Below are 22,672 nucleotides of genomic sequence, written 5' to 3'. Positions count from 1 at the left end.
TTTATATGTGGTCCTAAATCTGATACATATATTTTGTAATGTCACTTCAGTCTGAACGGCCAGGTCGCATTTATCTGACCTTTACATAATTGAAATACAACAAACATCACTATTCTGCGTCCCTCCATATTTACTTTCGTACACACAGTGCGTGCCTGCGTGGCCCCGTATAACATCAAGACCTCTTTTGCGCATGCGGGTCACTTCCGGGTCACATTCAGTTCATACTCAAAACTAATTGAAGTCGCATTTAATGTGTAATATAACCAAGCACACAAAAAAATTGGATTTCATCAAAAAATCCACATGCATTAAGTGTTAAGACCTGCTGTCTGAATGTAGCCTTAGACTGAAGGTTTGATCCAGATCAAACCAAATACTGAATTATGATATAATCCATTTCAGAACCCTTTTTCTTTTCGACCACCCATTTGATTTGATTGGACAACCAATATGTAATTAAACTCCCTCTGACCAACTGGCCCCTGGTGATTATTTTTAGTCAGTCTTAAAAAAAGCAAATGTCATCTTCACCTGGACAAGGGCTCTTCTGTTCATCAATACAGTTTAACCCATAAAGACCCAGTATGACTTCTGTTTGCAGTTCCCAAATTAATTTTTCTCTTTCTGTTTAACCTTTAGTTAAGTGATATATCATCACTTGTTATAATATTATCCTCTATATTTTGTATTTTCCACTGTAAATCATGTACTTTACTCTATTTAATTTCCTATACTTAATTTAGATGCTCATGAAAACTCAGAGTAAATTCAAAGGTTATTACATCAAGAATTTCTGAACGTCCAAATGGGTAATAAAACTGCATTTTACCTTAATTGCTTACATGTATTGATAGGATTGGTGGATCAATTGGAATTAAACATTTTAGATCAGTAGATGCTTTTGGGTCACCAGTGTATGTTTGGGTCTTTATGGGTTAATTTACAGTGTATGATTTTGTGTAATAAGGCAAATCTCTCTTAAATCACTATGTTCACATTCCAAACAAGGGAAAAGACCACTCAAATGGCAGATGTGACTGTAGGTGAGAAGTTGGTAGAAACGCCACATTAATGTGACAAGTGAGTATTTGTTCCTGTTTACACCTCAGTGTGGGAACTGTGAGCTGGTGCCGTCGGTCCATCCTGGGTCGGTACTCGGGTACGACGGCGGTTCACATTAGATGACGGGGGCGACGGTGTGAGCATGCAGTTGTGTGTTCCTGTAGGAGTCTATGTTTCAGTGGAATTATTGCGAGCCGGTGAAGTGTGTGTTTGTTTGGGTCACCTTCAACGGAGATTCCACCTCATTACCAGTTTGCCTTCTGCCTGAGTGTGACAGACTGAGTGTGTTTGTGTGTTACAGGTCCAGTGGGTGGTCTAAAGTGTTATTGTTGTCCTCGCCGTCGTCGTTGGCCAGCGGGTTGCGGCTGATGACCAGCTCCAGTCTGTCTCCGGCCTCTGTGATGAGAGGCACCGCCAGGCAGCAGTCGAAGTCCCGGGTCCTCACGTGGTTTACCTGGACGAACACACAAAATGTCAGTGGATGATGGGGAAGAATCTGTGATGTCATCAGTTAGTACTTGGATGAAGAAAGGAACCCCTACCTCATTTACAGGGATAGAAGAAGAGCTGCAGCTATTGATTATTTTTTAAATTGATTAATCTACCAGTTATTTTCTTCCATTTGATTTGATTAAATGATTTGAATAGGTGATAAAAAATAGTATAAATGCGAAACAGACGTGTGAAAATGAAAAAAACAACCACAAAAAGTATAAAAGTACAAGGATATAAAAATATCTATCTAGAACAACAGTATATATAAAAATGTATATATAAAAATGTCAATATATAAACAACAAACCAGTACAGTGACATCTGTAAACAATCTGCCAGTGCAGACTTCAACACATTTGGATCTAACTTACTTACACTAACTGAACATGGAACATCCAGCTGAAACAAATACACACTCATATTTGTAATGTTTGTCAGAAAGATTCAAAGTTTAAAGGAGTAAGTGATGGTTCCAATGGAGAACAGTCAACATATAGACAATTTCTGCCTTTTTGTCCTTGTCTCCTCTGTTGTTTGTGTTGATCCTGGCGTCATGTGAGTCCCAATAATGTTTAGTGGTTGTAAAATTAAGGAAACAAAGCTTTGATTCAGGAAAATTGTAACTGAATAATTTTTTAATCGATTCGAATTGATTATTCATTTCAGCTCTATATAGAAGACTGAGCTATGACTATCCATAAACACTAGTTTACAGAAACAGTAAAATGGTTAATTTCATCAGCCATTTGTGTTGCAGTCATGTCTTATTGGTGTAGCCTGTTAAGCATGACTACAGTCAAGCTCTAAATCAGGAAAAAAAAAAAAAAAAAATGTTGGTTATGTTCAGACAGCAGGTCTTAATACACAATTCAGATTTTTGGGTGAAATCAGATTTTTTTGTGTGTAGCCACAGCTGCCCTGGGGCAGACTGATGGAAGCACGGCTGCCAATCCGCACCTACGGCCCCTCCGACCACCACCGAACATTCATAGACATTCATACACTAGTGTGAGGCAAGGAGGGGAAAGTGTCTTGCCCAAGGACACAACAGCATGACTAGGACAGAACGGGATTCAAACTTCCAACCTTTCAGTTATTGGATGACCCGCTCTACCATCTGAGCCAAGGCCGCCTTGTTCATATTACACATTAAATGCGACTTTTATCAGTTGTGAGTATGACTAGAATGCGACCCTGAAGTGACCCGCATGCACACAAGAGGTCTTGACGTAATATGTGATCACACAGGGACACAGTGTGTTTACGAAAGTAAGTATGTTTTTCCTGTCTCTTGTCCTCGTGGGACACAGAATTGTTATGTTTGTCGCATTTCAATGATGTGAAGGTCGGATAAATGGGGCTTCACCTTTCAGACTGAAGTCGCATTACAAAATATCAGATACGTATCAGATTTAGGACCACATATGAAAGTGGCCTGGGTCAGATTTGTGCTGTTCAAACTGTCTGTAACAGATCAGATAAAGGTCACATATGAGCAAAAAAATCTGATTTAGGCCACATTTGCTTGCAGTCTGAACGTAGCCTTTATTCAATAAGCAGAAGTTCCAGAAGTCTGATTCAGCAAGCAGGTGACCTGTCAATCAAAGACCTAAACTGCAAACATCAAACCCTTATCAATGGATTATTAATTTAAAGACTGGCCATCAGATCACTTATTAGAATCCTAAATAAAAAAGAAATGAGCCTAGACAAATAAAATCAGTGAGTTACTATTTTAAAGTTCAGTGTAATGCAACTCTTCCACTGATGTATCAGCTGGACTTGCCATGACCTGGTACAGCTTTAGGAACCACCAGATATTATTTCAGGGATCACCATAAGGTTTCAAGTGAGCTTAAGTGCCAGTAAACATGACATAATATCATGCAGGTCAGACTGGTCATTACAGAACCCTTACTGCATCAGTACAAATGAGTGTCATGATGTCATGACTTGGGACACTAATGCCAAGCATTAAAAACAATCTTAATGTTTTCTTACGAAATTATAACATACATTTTCATCCTTTATTGCCTCACTCATTGCTGTAGTTGTCACAAAAGATTATGTTGCATTGCTATGACAACCAGTCGCGCCTCAGCAATCAGACTCACCATTTCTTTCACCTGTTGCGTTGCACAGCTGCTGCTCCTTATCATTAGGAGCTGCTCATAAGGCTCTGTTCTGTGGCTGTGCAGCGCTGGATCTTTGTATTTCATCACCGCACCATAACCCAGACTATTCCACCATTCAATTCTACAGACTCTGCCACTATTTCCCTCAGGTTTTATGTTTGTTCCTCATTTTGTATTTTCTGTTAATAAAGTCTGTTTGTCCCTTCAGCACCATGTGCATAAGTCCTATCATTTCCTTACTGCATGACACCGAGTTACTTACTAGACCTACAATGGACCTGCAACATGCTGATGTCAAAACTGAACCATGTCAAGTAAAGTCGAGGGAAGTGGAGTTGATGTGGTTCAGCTGTAGTTGTCATGAATAAATGTAACCTTCCTACACATCCAAGACTAAGAGCCCAACACCATTAATCCGATGCTGCTGTGAAATTAATCACCTGCAGGATTCGATCATATGGTCTGAGTCCAGCTCGGTCGGCCGGTCCATCAGGTCGGATCATGTTGACATAAACTCCTTTCTCCAAAAATCCATCTGACACGCTGAAGCCAAAGTCATCACTCTCTGGGTCCTTGATCACTGTCACCTACACAGAACATGGGTTAGTCTGGACTAATGCTGCCTTCAAGTGTTATGGGAATTATGGGAATTTCTAGTTACAAACTCAAAAAGTGCACATGAACACCCCCTCATGTTATATTGTTCACTGGAGAAATGGGAAAAAAAATTGATCTATACAATATGAGCTACACACAATACAGTATATGGTAAGATAGGATAAGATAAGAAAAGATAAGGCTTTAGCAGCAACATACAACAAGTAAAGAGACAAGAGACAAGAGAAAAAGACAGGTTAAAAAAAGAGTGAAAAATTAGATATGAAGAAAAAAATAACAAATTTGGTATTTATATAAATATTTAAATAAATATAGAATTAGGATTAAAATGAAATATTGTTTACATATTATTTACATCTGGAATGATAAACAATGCTTTTGTTATCTGTTCTACTGCTGTCAGCTGATGATTTTTCATATTTATAGTACACATGATTAGCAAAAAAATAGCTGTAATAGATGAATTAACACATTCAAAACTGTTTTACCCAAGTAGCAGGTCACCATAAATTGTGTGTCAGCCATTATTTATTTTACTACAACAACAAAAGCACTTCAACACAACACACTTATAATTTCATAAGTGGAAAGGGTTATTTTCCCAATAGAACCTAAAGGCAGCATGAGCATGTACAGATGAATTAGGATTCATCTGTTGTGGGTCAAAATCTAGGCAGGAGCACAGACATGAAAGCTCATCAGTTCACTGGCAGAGAAAGAAGCAGCAGCAAAATGAACACTTCAGTTAACTGTCAGATAACACTTTCTGATGAGGAGATAAAGCTTTTTTTTTTTTTGTCTATTCGAGTCCACCAGACTTATTCAACAAAAACAGCCATTTTACAATTTTTCATTTCATTTTTTCATAACATTTTTCAATGAAAACAAAATGCAAATACAGCATACACTTAAAGCTCCTGTATGAAAGACTTTGATATGAATATGTGCATGAGCAAAGTTTGTTTTAATTTGTGTCCTGCTGGGAACTGGATGTTTTTGACAGTAGCTGATATCTAAGCTAAGAAAATCAAGTAGTGTAGCGACACTGCAGCAGCTGAAAAAGACCAGAAGAGAGTTATTAAAGGGTGTATTCACACCTGGAAAGTACTTTGGGCCACTTATTTGGTTCTGATCAAATGCAAACTTAATTTTTTTTGTTTGGCTCGGATCGCATCCTCATTCCATTTTTTGCTAGTGGACCAAAATTTATAAACAGAAGCACGCATGTGATGAACTGTGGGGTGAATCAGAGATGGCAGGTGTTGATGAAAACACACATGGAGGTCCTACATGCAGTTATTGTTCTCTCAAATACAGCAAAACCAAACACATTTATGTGAGTTTTTCCAGTAGTTATGTAATGTGACCATCTGACCATGTTAATGAGACATTCAGTCTCCTCATTGCTAAGCGTCTCGGCTCATGGCTGCTGCTATTAGCTCTGATTACCCATGTGGCTCGGCTACTTCCAGTTTTGTTGATTACCCACAATGCCATGGGTAATCAACAAGCACAAAAAGGCGCATGGTTCCATGGTTTGTTTCAGCTCGAGGCTGGTTATATTCACACCAGATGTGAACCGGCCCAGAGTCTGTTTGGCTTGAATCAGAGTTTGCATGTTTGATCAAGTCTGTGTCACAGGTTCTTATCATGGATGTAAGCTGATGAGACAGGTACTTAGAAATGGAGTCAGCTAATGGCCGGCTCCCACCATAAAACAAAGAAAAATAATAACAATACGAAGTTTATGTATAAGTGTAAGCACACATAATCCATCCATATTGAACCTTAAAACACATCTTTTTGGGAAGCCAAAATGTTTTACTGCTGCCCTCATTCTCAGCTGTACATTATGAAATGCTGAAGGGGTACAGGGGTACTTCTGTACAGGTAATCGGCCTACACTGACTGAATAAAAGTAACTCAAAGAATCTGAATGAACTATTAAAACACAATATGTCTCATTTTACCTTCAATACATTTTTTGCAGAATAAAAGGTCATATAGCTAGTATATGTTGTTTCAGTGTCCATAAGTGCAATGAATTGCTATTGATGGCAGGATGTTTGGGAAAAACAAATCCTATCCTAAACCCATTCTTTAAAGACTACTCAGCTGAAAGCCACTGAAGGATAGACAGTAAAATAACTGAGCATGGGCTCCTATACTGCTGTAATGCAGGCCACATCTTCTGCTACAAACTGTGGCTTAACAAAAACAACCAGGCAATATTTAATGATCTATAAATATTGTATGATCCTTTAATGAGAAACCGTTGAGACGCTGTTTGTGTTTTTTGGCTGACGGCCATTGAGCCCATCAGTAAAACGGTGGGGGATTTAACTGACTGAGGAGTCCTTTCCCCTTCGGATAACAATTTGCTTGTCATTTAACCTGCTCTCTACATGTTTCCACAGATCACTTAATGACGTCATGGTTGTAAATCCACAGCAGGATGAAATATGCAGCTGGCAGCAGGCCTAAGAGGGAAGGGCTGTTATTATGTACATTGCATACTGTACAGTATTATATAACAGCCTGAACTGTAAAAATACTGCCTGTCACAAAGATATCTCAGTTTTGAATACTGCACTTTAAAGCAGGATGTTTTTGAACAATCATATACATTATGTACCAAGCATCTAATCAGAGTACACTAAACGATCAGAAAGTTTAGGAATGTTATACAAACTAGCAGCTGACAAGTCAGTACAGATCTCTTGGTTATCACAGATCTTCTCATGCAATTTCCCACAAAACATGATATTTAAGCCTCTATTGATATTAACGTTTCTTAACTGCATAAGTATGCAAAAGTAAGAAAACAATTGGATTTGTTATGATTTTCAAATCATTAAATGAGAAAAAACATGCCTGAGTAATGGGTTCCTATGGCTTAAATAGAACCAGTACTAAAAGGATATGCCTCCGTTCATCGTCACCAAGTGCTGTCTGACAGTAACGTAAAGCAGTGAAAACATTCCAAATGCAACAATTAAACTAATATTTATTTTAGGTGTTTAAAATATGTTTTGCTGTCCTGTCCATATCGGTCCACCTTTGGGCTTCTGTACAGATGATCCTTTCTACACTGGAGGAGTGCTGACTGCCATCTATTGATTACACTGGTCTACTGGTTTTTAATTATCTGCCTCAGATAAAATGTGCTAAATGTAATGTATTTTAATAAGAATAATTGGAAAACAAATGACAAAAGTGCTGGTTTGCTGATGTTTTCAAGGTATGTGATAAAATGTTATTACACATATATGCTGGTTTACGTACATTTATACAATAGATTTATAAATCTTCCACAGATAGAACCTGTAAAGTGAATATATTGTAATGTGCAGACAGTGTTTGGAAGTAGATCTGGTAGCTCTGAGACAAATATTCCTTTGGAGTAAAACCCATTTCCTCGTTAATTCTTGAATTTCACATTTTGACCCAAGACTGTATCTTGGAAACTTCAGCCAACCAGCATTTTTGACTGTATTTTTCTTTATCATTGACTCATACGTGGTGAAGTTTCACTCCTTGTATTCTGGAAGCATTTTACTTGTAGACCAGTGTTATGGATCACACAACCTCCATCCATGAAGGATGTACTTAATTATAACCTTCAACTAAAACAACGAAATGAACTGACTTTGTGCAGCTCCAGAGGGGTTGGAGAGACAATCCCCTGCATCTCCTCTTTGATTCGACGGGACTCCCATGTCCTCTCTGAAACTCTTAGTGAGGCCTTGGGCTTGGGCTCCTGGTGAAGGACAGGGGACTGGTTGTCTTGGCGGAGATGGGCTCCCTGGTGCAGGATGGCATCCTGGTGCAGAAGGTCTTGGTTGAAGAAGGCATCTGGGTGAAAAGAGTTTTGTTTTTTGGTCAGCCCTATCATGTATACTTCTACTTTATTTTTAAGAATATTGTTACCCTCATGCCATAAACAACAAGTGGTGCCAGGCACAACAAACTCCGCCCCTCGCACATATTGTAGCTTATTTTGGCATCGATCCAGTTGATGTCATGTCTATGCATGTGCTGATGTCAGTGTATGAATCGCCTCTATATATATATGCCAAGTAAATTGAAACAAAATTTATGTTTGTATAGACATTTGAAATTTCGCCCATTATAAGTAAATGGGAGAAAAAAATTTTTTTAAAATGCATAAAAAATTTGAACTTTGACCTACTTCTCCCAAAATGTAATGACATCTATTCTGGGTCACTGGCAGTCTATAAACTCAATTTGGTAAGAATTCAACCAAGAGCTTTGCTGCTATAGTGTTAACAAACAAACAAACAATGAAACGAACAAACTGAACCAAAAACAAAACCCCTTGCCTCCCCTTCGGGGGGCAGGGTAATAATGTCAAATGTCATAATATAGTTTAATATTCCGATAAATATCATACTGATTATTAATATTGATGTTTCTATGTCAAATCCTCATGAACAGGACATCTTACAGATGTAGACATGGTGTGTCCCAATATTTATGTCCATATAGTTTAAAAACATCAATATTTCCTTAAAGTTTAATGTGAGATTTTTCTTCCTCAGGGAGATGTGAAGAAAGTAGATGGTTAGTTGTGGAAGAAAATTATTATTTACAGTCAGAGCAGGAACAATATTTTAGAAATTTTGAGGTAGAACATTTAAAACCATAGTCAGAGATTAAAAAAAACAAACAAAATAAATGTCGAGAGAAATTAAGTCTAAACCATCTCTGAGGCATTTGGAAGCAAAGATAACAATTTAAACCTAAGTAATCAATGCAATATTTATCTCAACATAAAACTATATGATGACATTTGTCATTATTGTTTTGTATCCCAGACCCCTGTTAGAAAAGAAATACCTGAATTCAATGGGTCCACATACTTTTTCCATTTGTGTATGAGTTAGACAATTATGCTATGAGGATAACAATACACAGTACTGTGAAAAAGTTTGAGGCGGCCTTTAGATTTGTTGTTTTTGCAGCGTTGAAATAATCATGCACATTTATTGCTCAGGCTCTTTTCTTCAGGTACAACAAGAAAATACAAGAAATATATGCACAGCCTTAAAAGACACACAAAAAATGGAAATAAACAGGTTCTAAAGGTTAAAGTCAGTATTTAGAGTGACCCCTGACCCCATGAAAAGAAGCAGCAAAAATAGGACCAATGGCTCTGTAGCTTACCCGCCAAATTAAATGCTTTGGGAAATGTATCCAGGAAGGTCACACTAAATGACCGTTTTGGTTTATAGAAGCAGTTTTTTTCACTGAAACTTTTGTTTTTACTGCTGTACATACTACAGTAAAGTACGTACAGCAGTAAATGGGGTCAGAGGTCACACTAAATACTGACTTGAACCTTTACAAGCCATTCAGTTCCGTTTTGTGTGTGTCTTTTAAGGCTGTGCACATATTTCCTGTATTTTCTTGTATCTGAAGAAAAGAGACTGAGAAAAGAATATGCATGTTCATTTCAACGCTGCAAAAACAACTAATCTGAAGGCCGACAAAAACTTTTGCACAGTACTGTATGTTATTTTCTCCAGGGCCATACATTGTGCCATAGCATTAAACCAAGTGCCTACAGTAGGTGGATCAGACTTCTTCCGCCATAGAGTTATTATCTTTTTGGCCTGTAATATTGCAGTTCATGAATTTGCGCTGTTGGAATTGCAATTTAAAGTTCTTTGGATACAGTTGTAGTATAATTAGCTTGGTCATCCTGGTCGAATTGGATGGTCAAAGATAGGGATAAGCCTATATTTTCATTCTATTTGTTCTGTTTGACAGGAGTTACACTGAAACTAATTTCATGAAAAATTTACAGTGAATATCTGGCAAAAACCGTTGCTAATAAAGTGCTGTAAAATTGTTTGCTAAAAAATAATTGGAGTATATTACTGGATACTTTTTACAGGTTTTTGCTGTATATAAATTACAGCAATGTATTGTTGTTTTATATTAGAAACAACCATTAATTGTATTTTAGTTTTTTTGTTTTTTTTTTTGACAGCTGCATTTCAACTGCAGCTGTACTAATGGTGTGAATGACACTAATGGAGCCTGGACTATCAGAGGCATTTCTGAATGGGGCTAATGCACACAGCTAACGTTAGCTTAACTCAACCAGTTTTTTGCTAGCTAATATTTGCAAAAACGATGCATTCTGAGTCCCACACCCCAAATATTGCATATGAAATATGACGACGATAAATAAAATAATGTTAAATACAGTCACACACAAATCAAGAAACATTATTCTAACTAAAATGCTGGTTTTGATATGTCTACATTACACATCAAGTTAAAATAGACGTATATATGGTCAAATTATATTGCATGAAACTGCTACTTGAATCACACTTTTATTTTGTGGGCTAATAATGTCTTACACTTTATTGAGTGGATGGATGTGGGGTTCACTCTCCAGTGTCCACCTTCATGTCCTCTTTCGCGCCTTCTAATACTAACAGTGTGTAATTATAATACATATCGTTTAAAGTCAGGACCAAGTGACAACACAACCATCCTGTAATCTTATAATGTGATACTGTGAACAAATGCTTGAAGTTACTGTAAATATATTTTTTTACCCATAATGCATTGCAATATACAGTTACACCTTGTAAATTATTTGTACAAGAAGGTACTGTCATTTTTTTACAGTAGAAATTACACAAATTTGTTACAGTGTATGCATGTGTGCATTATACTGAAGCAGTTTTAAACTAACATTTGCCAGTTGTCTCTGGGACTTCACACAAATTTGTGTCTTCTGAGATACTAATTTTTAAGCTAGTTTGCCGTGGTTCAAGTTTGGAGGTTGACGTTTCAGTAGAACCAGCCACCCAATTATAAAACTGTTATTACTCTTTTATTATAACATTTCTGTGGTGATTAGTTCCTCCAGAGGAGAAATTACTGGCATATCCATAGAATGGTTTTGCATTGACAAAATGAAGCTTTTTAATTGCAAGTATTTGAAAAAAATGCTTTCTTGGGATATTGTACTTGAAACAAATCTCTTGAAAGGACATTAAAGTGTCCTTCACATAAAGATCCCTTATTTAGTTTAATCCCTTTTTGGCACATAATTGGAAACCTGCACCCATCCTGCCTGGTTTGAATAGTTTATTGTCACAAGTGGAGCTGAACTGTGAGAAAGAGTCTGGAACTTTCATCAGTCCCAACATACACTGTGAAACACTCGTAGTGCTGAATCTCATTGACAGTCGAACTACCTTGATGGAGCTGGGCCTCCTCATGCAGGTGGGCCTCCTCATGTAGGTGCAGGTGGGTTCCCTGGTGGAGCAGGTTCCCCTGGTGCATCAGAGAGTTTCTCCTCAGTGGACTCATCCTGTTGTGACTCAGTATGGGCTCAGGTGGAGGTTTGCTGACACCGTCCACGCCCAGACTAATGGCTGTGCCTGTCATGATGGAGGCCTGGACAGAGGAAACACTTATACAGTTAATGTGGTTGTTATGACGGCGTATTAGGGCCACATAAGAAAATAAAAACACTTGTTACTACAAGAATAAAGTCATAAAATATCAAGATAAAACCCGTAATTTTATGAGGATAAAGCTGAACACAAAAAGAGTAATTATTTTACGAAAATGAAGTTGTAATATTATGAGAATAATGTCATATTTTGAGAATAAAGGCATAATATTACGAGAATAATGTTGTAATTCAAAAACAGGCGGGAAAAATATAATAATTTATGAGAATAAAATTGCACCCACTTGTCGCATAATGGAGAACTTGGAACATTTTATGAGGTTATACTTTTATTTGGGGTTCATCCGGTCCAACAGAAGTGAAAGTTGCTGCTATTTGAGTTGCGCTTGCTGTAACTGGAAACTCTGCTTACAATTTCTAAATTATGACTTTTTATCACACTATTGTGAATTTACTTTCAAAATATTATGACTTTAATGTCATAAAAGTACGGCATTATTTTCGTTAAATTTAGTTTTTTTTTAAACTTTGACTTTATTCTCATAATATTATGGCTTTGTTCTCGAAATATTACAGCTTTATTCTCGTAGTGACAATTGTGTTTTTATTTTTCCTATGTGGCCCTAATATGCCGTCGTAGGTTGTGGTCATGGGTTTATGTTAACTATGTGTAGTGATAATTCTAATGTTAGGGTTCTTTCAGTGAACATGTAACTGACCTCAATCTCTCTCAGCAGTTCTGATTGGCCGCAGGTCTCCAGGTCCTCCAGGGCCTGACACCAGAAACTGTCATCTGGATCCAGGAGGATCCCATCCGGCTGTTGACCTATAAATCTGGCTCACACAAATGAAATTAATAGGGATATATTATGAAAAACAAGGTTTTCAGGTTTAGATTATAAAACGGGGCCTTGAGGCTCTTAAAACAGCATTTAAGTATAAAAATGCATGCTCAAAATGTCCTGAAACAAGCTGGAGTTTTGGAGAGACTTTGTTCAAAATGGTCGTAATTCCTAAGGGAATTAAAACATCATGTTTCATACTGTGAGGCAACATGTTGTGTCACCGTCCAAATATGTCAACCTGACTGTAAAACTCAAAATATGCATTTTGAAGGATATGTAAGACCGGGATCGGCATGTGAAAAACTACAATATGTCCCCTCTAACCTTTTATTGGGAAAGTCTTTTTGGTAATTTCCATGTGCATTACAAGACAGTGACAGCAACAGTTCCAGTGAAGACAGTGAGTCAACAATCTGAGGTCCAATGTGGTCTACAGGGTCTATAAGGTCCACCTCTGCATGAACAGTGAGTGTACCTGCTTTGTTAGGTACCACGAAATAATGGTACTAATGTAAGGAATGATGTTCAGAGAGATAATGTGGATGTGGTCAGGTGTCTGGATCAGCACTTATGTTGGTCTAATGTTCTAATGTTCTATGTTCCACTTTCTGTTCACCTTACATTTGTTTTTCTTGTATTTCTTTCTTTTTTTTTTTTTTTTGCTACTTTTGGGTAAGGAACCAAATATGGTAATTTCACTGACCTTGATTTTCTACATAACAATAAAGCATTTTGAAAAATTTCACAAAGTAATAAAGTCTTGTTATGTCCTCCAATAACACACTAAGGTTGAAACTTTGAATTTCAGAGTCTTTCTACGAGTCAACTAGAAAGGGTTAAAGGAAAATGTTTGGGAAAGGGAAAGCTTTACCTACCAGTAAAACCACTGCCAAAACTATACATTGTGGTGTGTATCTTAGTAGATGTGGCTGCTTTAGATCGTTAACATGAAAGCATCCTAAACAAATGTGGTGTGAACACAGCAGTGTCAGTGCAGGACATGGATATTTGTTCTGCTTCAGTCCAACATGAGTAATCTTTTAACACTCAATGTCCCTGACTGGCAAGATTAATTCAGTCTCACTGTGCAGATGATTTCTTTTCTCACCATCCTCCATTTCTCTCTGCCTCTCCACCCCCAACAGTGTTATGTAACTGCAGTGAGTGTTGCTTTAACATCCTGACTCATCACTATTCACAGATACTCAAGTGACTTCAGTCTCACTGACTTCACCATCATCACATAGTATTAGAGTGAATATTGACATCAAACCACAAACATTAAATACCCATGTATTGTACCCTGCTACAGTTTTTATTAGAGTCAACAGATCTACTCATATGTGCAATGAGCCCTGGCTGGATATGTCAATTTAACCCATAAACACCCAAACAGCCACTGGTGACCACAAGCATCTACTGATCTAAAATGATTAATATATGTTGATCCACTAATCCTATCAATCCATGTAAATAATTTATGTGAAATGCAGTTTGTTATCTTTTCATGGTCATTAGAGATGACCCATTTGGATGTTTAAAGGCTCCGTAGTGAACATGGAAACACCGCCATCTTCAACAACATTAGGTCACCAGTAAAACCCATGGAGTTGGATCAATGATAGTGGATGAACACACTTGTTTTACATTCAGTTATTGATATCATGGCTGAAAAAGTCACTTTTTCTTCAGTTTTCTCTGTTTTTGATATAATAACCTTTGAATTTACTCTGAGCTTTAATGAACATTACATGATCAGTGAATTAAATACGAAAATAACAAAAATAAATAAGAAAATAAATGCATGATTTTCACTGAAAACAAAACAAAATACAGAGGATGGTGTTATAATAAATGGTGATAAATCACTTAAGAAAGGTTAAATCTACAAAAAAAATTCATTTGGGAACTGCCACAAAAGTAGCACTGGGTCTTTATGGGTTAAATGTCACAACGTATTGTTCAGGACAGAACAGATAGAAATTAGCTACTCTGCTAAATCCAGTGTATGCATCCTGTTCTCTGCAACTAATGCCAATACACACTGTCCTATAACTAAATAAATATATACAAAAATACAAATAATTTGATCAGAAAATCCATAGCATTTTTTTTTGGAAAATAACTGATCAACACTGTTATCATTATAATACCCTTTGACTCAGATACAGGTCACTTATGGGCAAAAAAAATCTGATTTGGTCCACATTTACCTGCAGTCTGAATGTAGCTTAACATAAATATGATCATAGTTATGTTACTGGACTAAAGTCAACTAGTAATCTACAAATCTAGCCTAGTATTTATACTGAAAGTTTAATATAGCTTAACTGTTCAAAATATACTGTATGTCCAGATGAAAATATTTATTTCGGCTGGTTGTTACCATAGTCAAGAAGTAGAGGGAACCACCAAGATGCCTCCCATTAGTTTTTTGTCATCATGAGGCCAGTGGTTTTCATCACTATATTGACTCTTTGGATCCATAAGTAAGCATAGCTGGATAAGAGGGTGGAGCTGGGGGAGTGTGGGAGGTGACGGGTCAATTAATGATAAATGCTAACAATTTAAAATAGTAATAAATGATGGAAAAGTGAGTGTGTGTCCCACTTATTACTGATTAGCCTTACCTGGGGCACACAGTAATCTTCCTAATCATTCAAGTACAATTTCCAGTCTTGGTAACTTATGTAATTTAATAAAAACAGTTGCTGATTAGCTGTAGGGGAAAAATGTATTCAAATAAATAGAAGCTCTGAAGGTCTCACATGACTGAAGAGTCAATTAAAGCCTAAAAGTTTGAAATATAAGTGTTTTAATACAAGTGTGTGACTTTTATTAATTTTATATACTGGTTGTGTTTTAGTTACTATTTATCCTATTACTGTGTACTTGTTTTTTGTTTTTTTTTTTAATCAGTTTTAATATATCTTGTATCTAATAATATAAAAGGGAAGCGGACTCTGTTTGTGTGTGTGTGTGTGTGTGTGTGTTGGGCATCACATCGGGCACAAAATCCAGAAAGAGCTGATCGCTGCAGTTTGGCATACTTATGTATTTTTGGTCAAGGAAGAGACTAGCAAAAACAGCAAGTTGATAGGACCAACATACGAGGGCTGTTCAATAAGTTCATGGCCTCACCCAGAAATACTGGTTGTTATAATACAGGATGTTACATTCTTTCGTGATGAGATAGTGATGCTTGAACATCGATGGACCAAGTGCATTGCTGTAAATGGAGATTATGTTGAAAAATAAAATATAAATTATCAGTCTGTGTTGTTCTGTTCTGGGAGAGCCCATGAACTTATTGAACGGCCCTCATATTAGGAGATATTACTCATTTTGGAATACAACAGCCTTCTAATCACGTTGCTATGCCCATGACAGTTGACGGGAAGTTAAAAACAGGAACTAGGAACTATGTCAGTACTTATAAAATATAGACTAACATCTTTTCCCAAAAGTCAGCTCTCCCCAGCATAAAAACTACCACATCTAGAATCCGTGGTTCCCCATGGGTCAATGTGCTGGTTAATTCTTATTTTCCCAGTTTTTGTATGTAGTATCTTGCATTTGTATCTACAACTTTGTACAGCACTTTGGGCACTTTCCGTTGTTTTCAATGTGCTATCTAAATAAACTTGACCTTGTAAGATCTCACTAAGGGAGCAATAATGTAAGTTGAGTCGTACCCTGGTGGTTTGTCCCAGTCGTCCTCACTGAAGCCTCCATCACTGAAAGGGTAGTTCTTCCTGCGACCAGGAGGAGGCGTGCCACTGCGCTGCTGTTTGGCGCTACGCCACTCATGAGGGTGGAGGGCGATCCCCGCCGCCTGGTGGCTGTATGTACCTGTAGGATGAGAGGAACCACATAGGACTCAGACTGGCAGCAGCTCTGTTTGGAGGCTTTGTACGTACAGTAGGTAACAGAGCATGGCGTTAGTCTTACATCACAAAGAGGATTTTTCTTAGCAATAAATACAAATTAAGATTATGTTCTACAGAAGTTTTAAGACTAAGTTCGTTTGTTTGTTTTTTTGCAGTGTAGGCCTTGTTGACCTTTAGGTGGGCTAATCTGAAGCTTACCCTGGCTGCCGTAGCCGGCGTCCAGCCCTGAGCCGTCCCATGACTCCATGGCGGAGTCCACGCTGGGTATGGTGGTTGAATACAGCTCTGACAGCTTGTTGGTCTGCTGGCTGTCAGTCAGATCGTCTTCTTCGGTGTCACTGATCTCATTCTCTGTTGTGTCTTCGACCTCTGCTGCCTTCCTCTCCTCTACATCTTGAAGACAGAACAAGGATTGGTTTCTGGTGCTTTGTCTATGACGTGTACACCGTGGAACTGGGATGTTTTGGATCTGAATGCAGCATGTGTCAATAGTCGCTTTTCCATTGACCCTCAAATTACCTTGAATATAACTTGCACATAAAAATTTACCTAATAGAAGAACGTCAATTTTGCCAAAACTGTTGTTTTTTGATGAAATTTTTTTGCGCTTGCATGAGGTGGTTTTTTGGGCGTAGTGAAAACTGGTATATCGTGCAAAACTGTAATGGAAAGACCTTTTTGCGCTACTAGAGCCACATGAACGAAAAAAAAAAAAAATGGCTGTTGATGGATGTTACAACAAGCGAAGAAGGATAGTTTTAAAACAAACATGGCACGATATGTGTGGACACAAGGAAACAGAATCATTTTTGAATTTAGTATGGGATAGAGGGGTAACAAGCATTCTAGACTCAAAACAACAGAGAAATGCGAGCATTTTCCAGGACCTAGAGAAATATGAGAGACCTATGAGAAAAATATGAATTTATCTGTCAACTTGATATTTATGTCCGTCGCCATGTTTATGAAATGACTTCTCATGACATCTCGCAAAAATAAATAAACAAATCATGGCATTTGTGATTTAATGGAAAAACTAACATTACGCACTTCTGTTTTTTCAACATTTAGTCAATATCTTTGAAGTTTTGTGCATATGTCCAATGGAAAAGCAACTGTTTTCTTTCACTTTCTACCAGAAAAAGCATATTACTCCTCCCTTAAGATCTTTCTGTGAGTCCTGTTACAACAAATTTACTTAAGACAAAGTGGAAAAAGTGATATGAACTGATCTTCTTAATTTCTATTTTTCGAAAGGATAATAAAGCATAAAGCATAATAAAGCTTGTTGGTTCAAAACCTCATATAAACAAATGCATTATAGCCAATGTTTTGTTTCAGTTTCAATGTTTGAAATGCACTACATGGACAAAAGTATGTGGACATGTTGAGTTCAGGTGTTTCTTTTCTAACAGGGGTCTGGGATACAAAACAATATCAATCAATCTTTATTTATATAGCACTTTTCATACATAGGATGTAGCACAAAGTGCTTTATATATAAGTTTAAAAATCAGAACCTTACCCACCCACCCGCTTACACACACACACACACACACACACATGCATGCACACAAACACACATACACTTAAAAAGACTGACTGAGCACGAGAGGACCAGAAAGTAAAAGTTAAAGAGGAGGTGCTGTCTTAGGGAGCCATCTGCACCAGGAGGCAGCTGGCAACCAGGCGCCAGTGACACAGTGCCGCATCCCAACCAGTGGGAGAGGGCCAATTGCCACTGCATTGAGGTGGTAGGGACCCCCACCCACCAGTAAGGAGCAATAATGACAAATGTCATAATATGGTTTTATATAACAATTCCTTCCTTTTTGAGACATGTCCACTCAACTCAATTTGCCATAGGTCGACTCAAATCAAGTTGTGAAAACATCTGAAGCATGATGAGTGGAAATGGTGCACCTGAGCTCAGTTCTGAGTGTCATGGCAAATGTTGTAAATGTTTATGTACATGCAATATGTTTCCGTTTTTATTTTATTTTATTTTTTTTTATATAAATTTGCAAAAGCTTCAAAAAAATGTTTTCACTTTGCCATTTTAAGTATTGTGTGTAGAATTTTAAGGTAAAAACATCAAATCAAATTTTATTTATACAGCACAAAACTGGGTTATCTCATGAAACTTGACATTTAGAGTTGGTCAAGACCAGACACTTAATAAGCCAATTCACAGACACCAACAGAATCCTATGAAAATCCTAAAATCCTAGAAATGAGTTCTGTCTATTTTGGAATAAGACTGTGACCAGAAAATGTAAAAAGAAACAAGTGAAGCTCTGTGAATACTTTCTGGATGTTCTGTATCTACAGGGAGCTGTGTTTGTTTCTCCATTAACTGAATGCTTAGATTCTCATTTTCTTGCTGCATTATTTTCAGAGCCCCCCGGCCTGCTTTAGAATGTTTAAACTTAAACTGTCGTTATATATCCTGTTTATTTCATGCTGACCATAAATATGTTAATGTAAATACAGTTGTTGACGTTACACACAAAGCTTCCATTGTATTTTCTTCATATTGCAGTGCAGTGGCCTACTTAAAGTGATAATATCTATATAACTTATCATCACACATAATCAGTGCTGCTGCTGTGTACTGTTAGATAAAGGAGTGATGATGATACAGTTCATGCTTTGAATTCCTTAAATATAGCATCACTGTGTTCCTAGCAGACAGGACACCATGTGGCACATCACAGAATTATCATAACTATAAGTGACTTAACTTGAACTAATAGTCAGCCACAAAGGGTGATACTGTGTGATACATGTGTGCTATTCAACATGGATCATTATTCAGTCATGAAGTCGTTGCCTACAACAGTGCATTTCAGTGACTGACCTGTCAAATCAACACATAATTTTTTTTTCTAACAAAGACGCCAATTTCTGGAAATGTGAAATAATCTGTAAGCAGTGGTGTATCATTAGGGCTAAGGCCTTCTCTGATGTAAGCAACATCAGAAACACTGACCTACATTTACAACCTAAATTTGAATATTTGTTCCATGAAATTGTATTAATTTATTCCCAATAGACTATTCTCTTCATTTCTGTCATGTCTCGCCAGATTTGTTAATTATGTTAATGTTTACTGTTTCATGTCTTGTCTTTGGTCTTCAGTGTTTTGTCTTTGTTTGATTTATCACTTTATGTTAAGTTAGAGTCGTTCACATTTGGTCCTGTCTTGCTCTTCCTGTTATATTTTGTACACATCTCTTCCCTCTCATTTCAGACTCTGACTTCCTCCCTTTGTGTGTTTTCCCACCAGTGTGATTGTTAGCCCCACCCCAGGTTGTTGTCACCTGTGTTCCCCTACCTCATGTATAAATAGTCCTGTCTCCCTTTGTCTTGTGCCAGTTCGTCTGATTCTGTCATGGTGTTTCAAGTCAAGCTGTCTGCCAGGTTTTTCCATGTTTGTCAAGTTTTTCTGTTAAGAGTTTTTCATAGAGATTTGTTGGAGTTTTTTATATCCTCCTTGTTAGTCACTTTTTTATTATTAAAATACTTTTGTTGAAATCTTAAATTTTTGTGAGTCGTGCATTTGAGTCCTCCATTTCATGTCAAGAAGTTCTAACAATTTCTTAGCGTTTCTCTTGGCTGACCTGTTTCCAGTACGTGGATGTGGATGGAAGATATTTCATCCAATCAGATTTCAGTCTGTGTGTTGCCAGGGTCGGTGTCTGAACACATTCATTTCTATTGCTGCTGATCTAGCAACTCCAGCAGGAAGTTAATAAGATATCATCATCTTTCAAATTATCAAGTGTATCTCCTTTATTAGCGGACATTTATATTATATATTCTGTTTTCTTTAGGATGTGTTAACATTTGTATAAATTTATATAAAGTAAAGTAAGTAAAGTAAATTTTATTTATAGAGCACTTTTCACAGACAGAGTCACAAAGTGCTTTATCAATTCAAATCAGAATCAAATTAAGTTTACAGAGACCCAACAGAATCCTTCAGGAGCAAACACTTGTGATTGGTGACAGTGGTGAGGAAAAACTTCCCTTTAACGGGCAGAAACCTCGAGCAGACCCAGACTCCTGAAGGATGGCTGTCTGCCTTGACCAGTTGGGGTTAAAGAGAGAGAGAGAGAGTAAAGGAGGAGAAAAGAGAGAGCGATAGAGATATAGAGAGACTGGGGGGGGGATGACACATGGAGTACGTTATGATGAATACATAGAGTGTAATCAGTCTGTGGTGGTCCTGGGTCAGGTGGGAGACTAAAAAGCCTTTTTGAACAGGAGGGTTTTGAGGTGTTTCTTAAAGCTCTCTACAGAGTCCATGGACCGTAGGTGTAGAGGCAGGTCATTCCATAGACGTGGTGCCACAGCTTTAAAAGACCTGTCACCGCGTGTGCTAAAACAGGTCCGTGGAACCATCAGCAGGTGCTGTCCTGAAGACCTCAAGCTACGAGTCGAGCTGTAGGGCTGGATCAGGGAAGCAATGTATGCAGGGGCCTGGCCATGTAGGGCCCGGAAAGTTAGCACGAGAATTTTGAAATGAAGACGATATAGAACAGGGAGCCAGTGGAGAGATTTAAGGATGGGAATGATGTGGGTTCTCCTGTTTGTGCGGGTCAGGAGCCTGGCAGCAGAGTTCTGGACAAACTGTAGACGGGCCAGCTCCTTCTTGTTTAAGCATGTAAACAGGCTGTTGCTGTTTACATGCTGTTGCTATATCTTATACAACCGTTATTATCCCAGTTTCCTTCTCTGCTGTCTCCTCTCTGACCCTGTCACCTCATCAGTAACACTGGTTTCACCTGGGACTCCCTGCTGCTGTCCTCTCCCTCACCATTCCACACCTGATCAGTCGAACCCATTCCACCTGTCTGTCCCAGCTGTGTCTAATCAGCAGACCAAGATTTATGAGGATCAGATTCATCCACCCAGTACCAGATTGTCCTCGGATCCTGCCAGACTTTCCAGCATTCATCTTGAACCTTCTTTCCTGCTTCTGACTCCACCTGATTCTGACCACCTCTCTTCGCCTCAGCCCTGGTAACCTGACCTGTTTTCTGTCTGTGACCCTGAGTTCTGTGATTCTGGATTGTCCTGGTTTTGACTCTGCCTAGCCTGACCACAGCACTTCACCTCAGCCCTGGTAACCCGACCCGCCTTACTGTCTGTGACCATGATTCTGGATTGTTGGATTTCCTGAGCCTTATGTCTGTGACTACATGGCATTTCACTGATCAGACACAGGTGTTCTTAGGTGAACCCCTGACCCAGTGCTTCCATCTGTTTATTTGGCCCAGCGGTGGTCACATCTGAGCCCCGGGTTTGAGTCCAGGCACTCGAGTTACATTGTTTCCAAACTCTACCAGTGTCTAAGACTGTCAGTCTACATTTGTACTTTTGTCTGCCCTCATATTAAGAACTATTCTTAATAAAATCTACCTCTAAACTACAAAGAAATGTGCTGCATTTGGGTCCTAACCACACCCCCATTACAGTTATGTTCAATTTTCAGCTGTAGCCCGATAGCCAGCTTGACTTCGTAACCACTATTACTCCAAATTATGGAGTTTCTAAGGTAAGTTAACGTTAGTACAAGTGTGCTTCTCAGTGGGTTTTATTTTAGTTGTTTTGTGGAATCTGATGGTGTTTGTTTAAGTTTGTCAGTTGAGGTCAAGTGCTAATTAGTGTCATTTACTGCAGGTAGAAGTATGGGTCCACTCTGCCAGTTATTTCATTCTATTTGTAATTAACGTCTCAGAATGGCATGTGATGCCTGTAAGTAGTTTTATTTGTCCTGCTTTCGTTTCATAAACTTACTTGCTGTGGTTATGAAGCTAGATGGCTAACTATCAAATTTAAAACTTTTCAAAGTAATAAATGCAGTACTTTCAGTGGTCAGCCCCACTACTCAAAAACAGAACTGACAAACATATAAACAGTTGTGCAATAACGGTTGAAAATATACTTGTGTTGTTTATTTTGATATTTACCTGCAATGACGCACTTGTTACTGTCTGTCCCATAGAAGAACATGACACTGTGCTGTTTGTTTGGAGCTATTGAGGCTTACATGAACCACATGATCACTGTAGCGGTGACAGCAAAGCATGTTGCATCTCTCTCTCTCTATGGCTCTGAACTGCATAGCATTGGGACTGTTTCTTTAACCAA

At 38.0% G+C, this 22,672-nt stretch overlaps 1 protein-coding gene across 1 annotated transcript in view; it reads right to left on the bottom strand.

The window, feature by feature from the left end:
• Positions 1–860: 860 nt before the first annotated feature.
• grip2b (glutamate receptor interacting protein 2b) overlaps positions 861–22,672 on the bottom strand; it is a 388,052-nt gene continuing 366,240 nt past the window's right edge. The window contains exons 19-25 of the mRNA XM_030134467.1: positions 16,712–16,906; positions 16,319–16,475; positions 12,498–12,612; positions 11,558–11,759; positions 7,963–8,168; positions 4,136–4,282; positions 861–1,519 (exon numbers count right to left, since the gene is read on the bottom strand). Coding sequence (XP_029990327.1) covers positions 1,361–1,519; positions 4,136–4,282; positions 7,963–8,168; positions 11,558–11,759; positions 12,498–12,612; positions 16,319–16,475; positions 16,712–16,906 — 1,181 coding nt within the window. The 3' untranslated portion in view covers positions 861–1,360. The remainder of the gene's footprint in view (positions 1,520–4,135; positions 4,283–7,962; positions 8,169–11,557; positions 11,760–12,497; positions 12,613–16,318; positions 16,476–16,711; positions 16,907–22,672) is intronic.

The sequence above is a fragment of the Sphaeramia orbicularis genome, chromosome 5 (genome assembly GCF_902148855.1).
Source record: "Sphaeramia orbicularis chromosome 5, fSphaOr1.1, whole genome shotgun sequence".
Classification (NCBI taxonomy): Eukaryota; Metazoa; Chordata; class Actinopteri; order Kurtiformes; family Apogonidae; genus Sphaeramia; species Sphaeramia orbicularis.
This window is presented reverse-complemented; position numbering and strand designations above follow the sequence as displayed.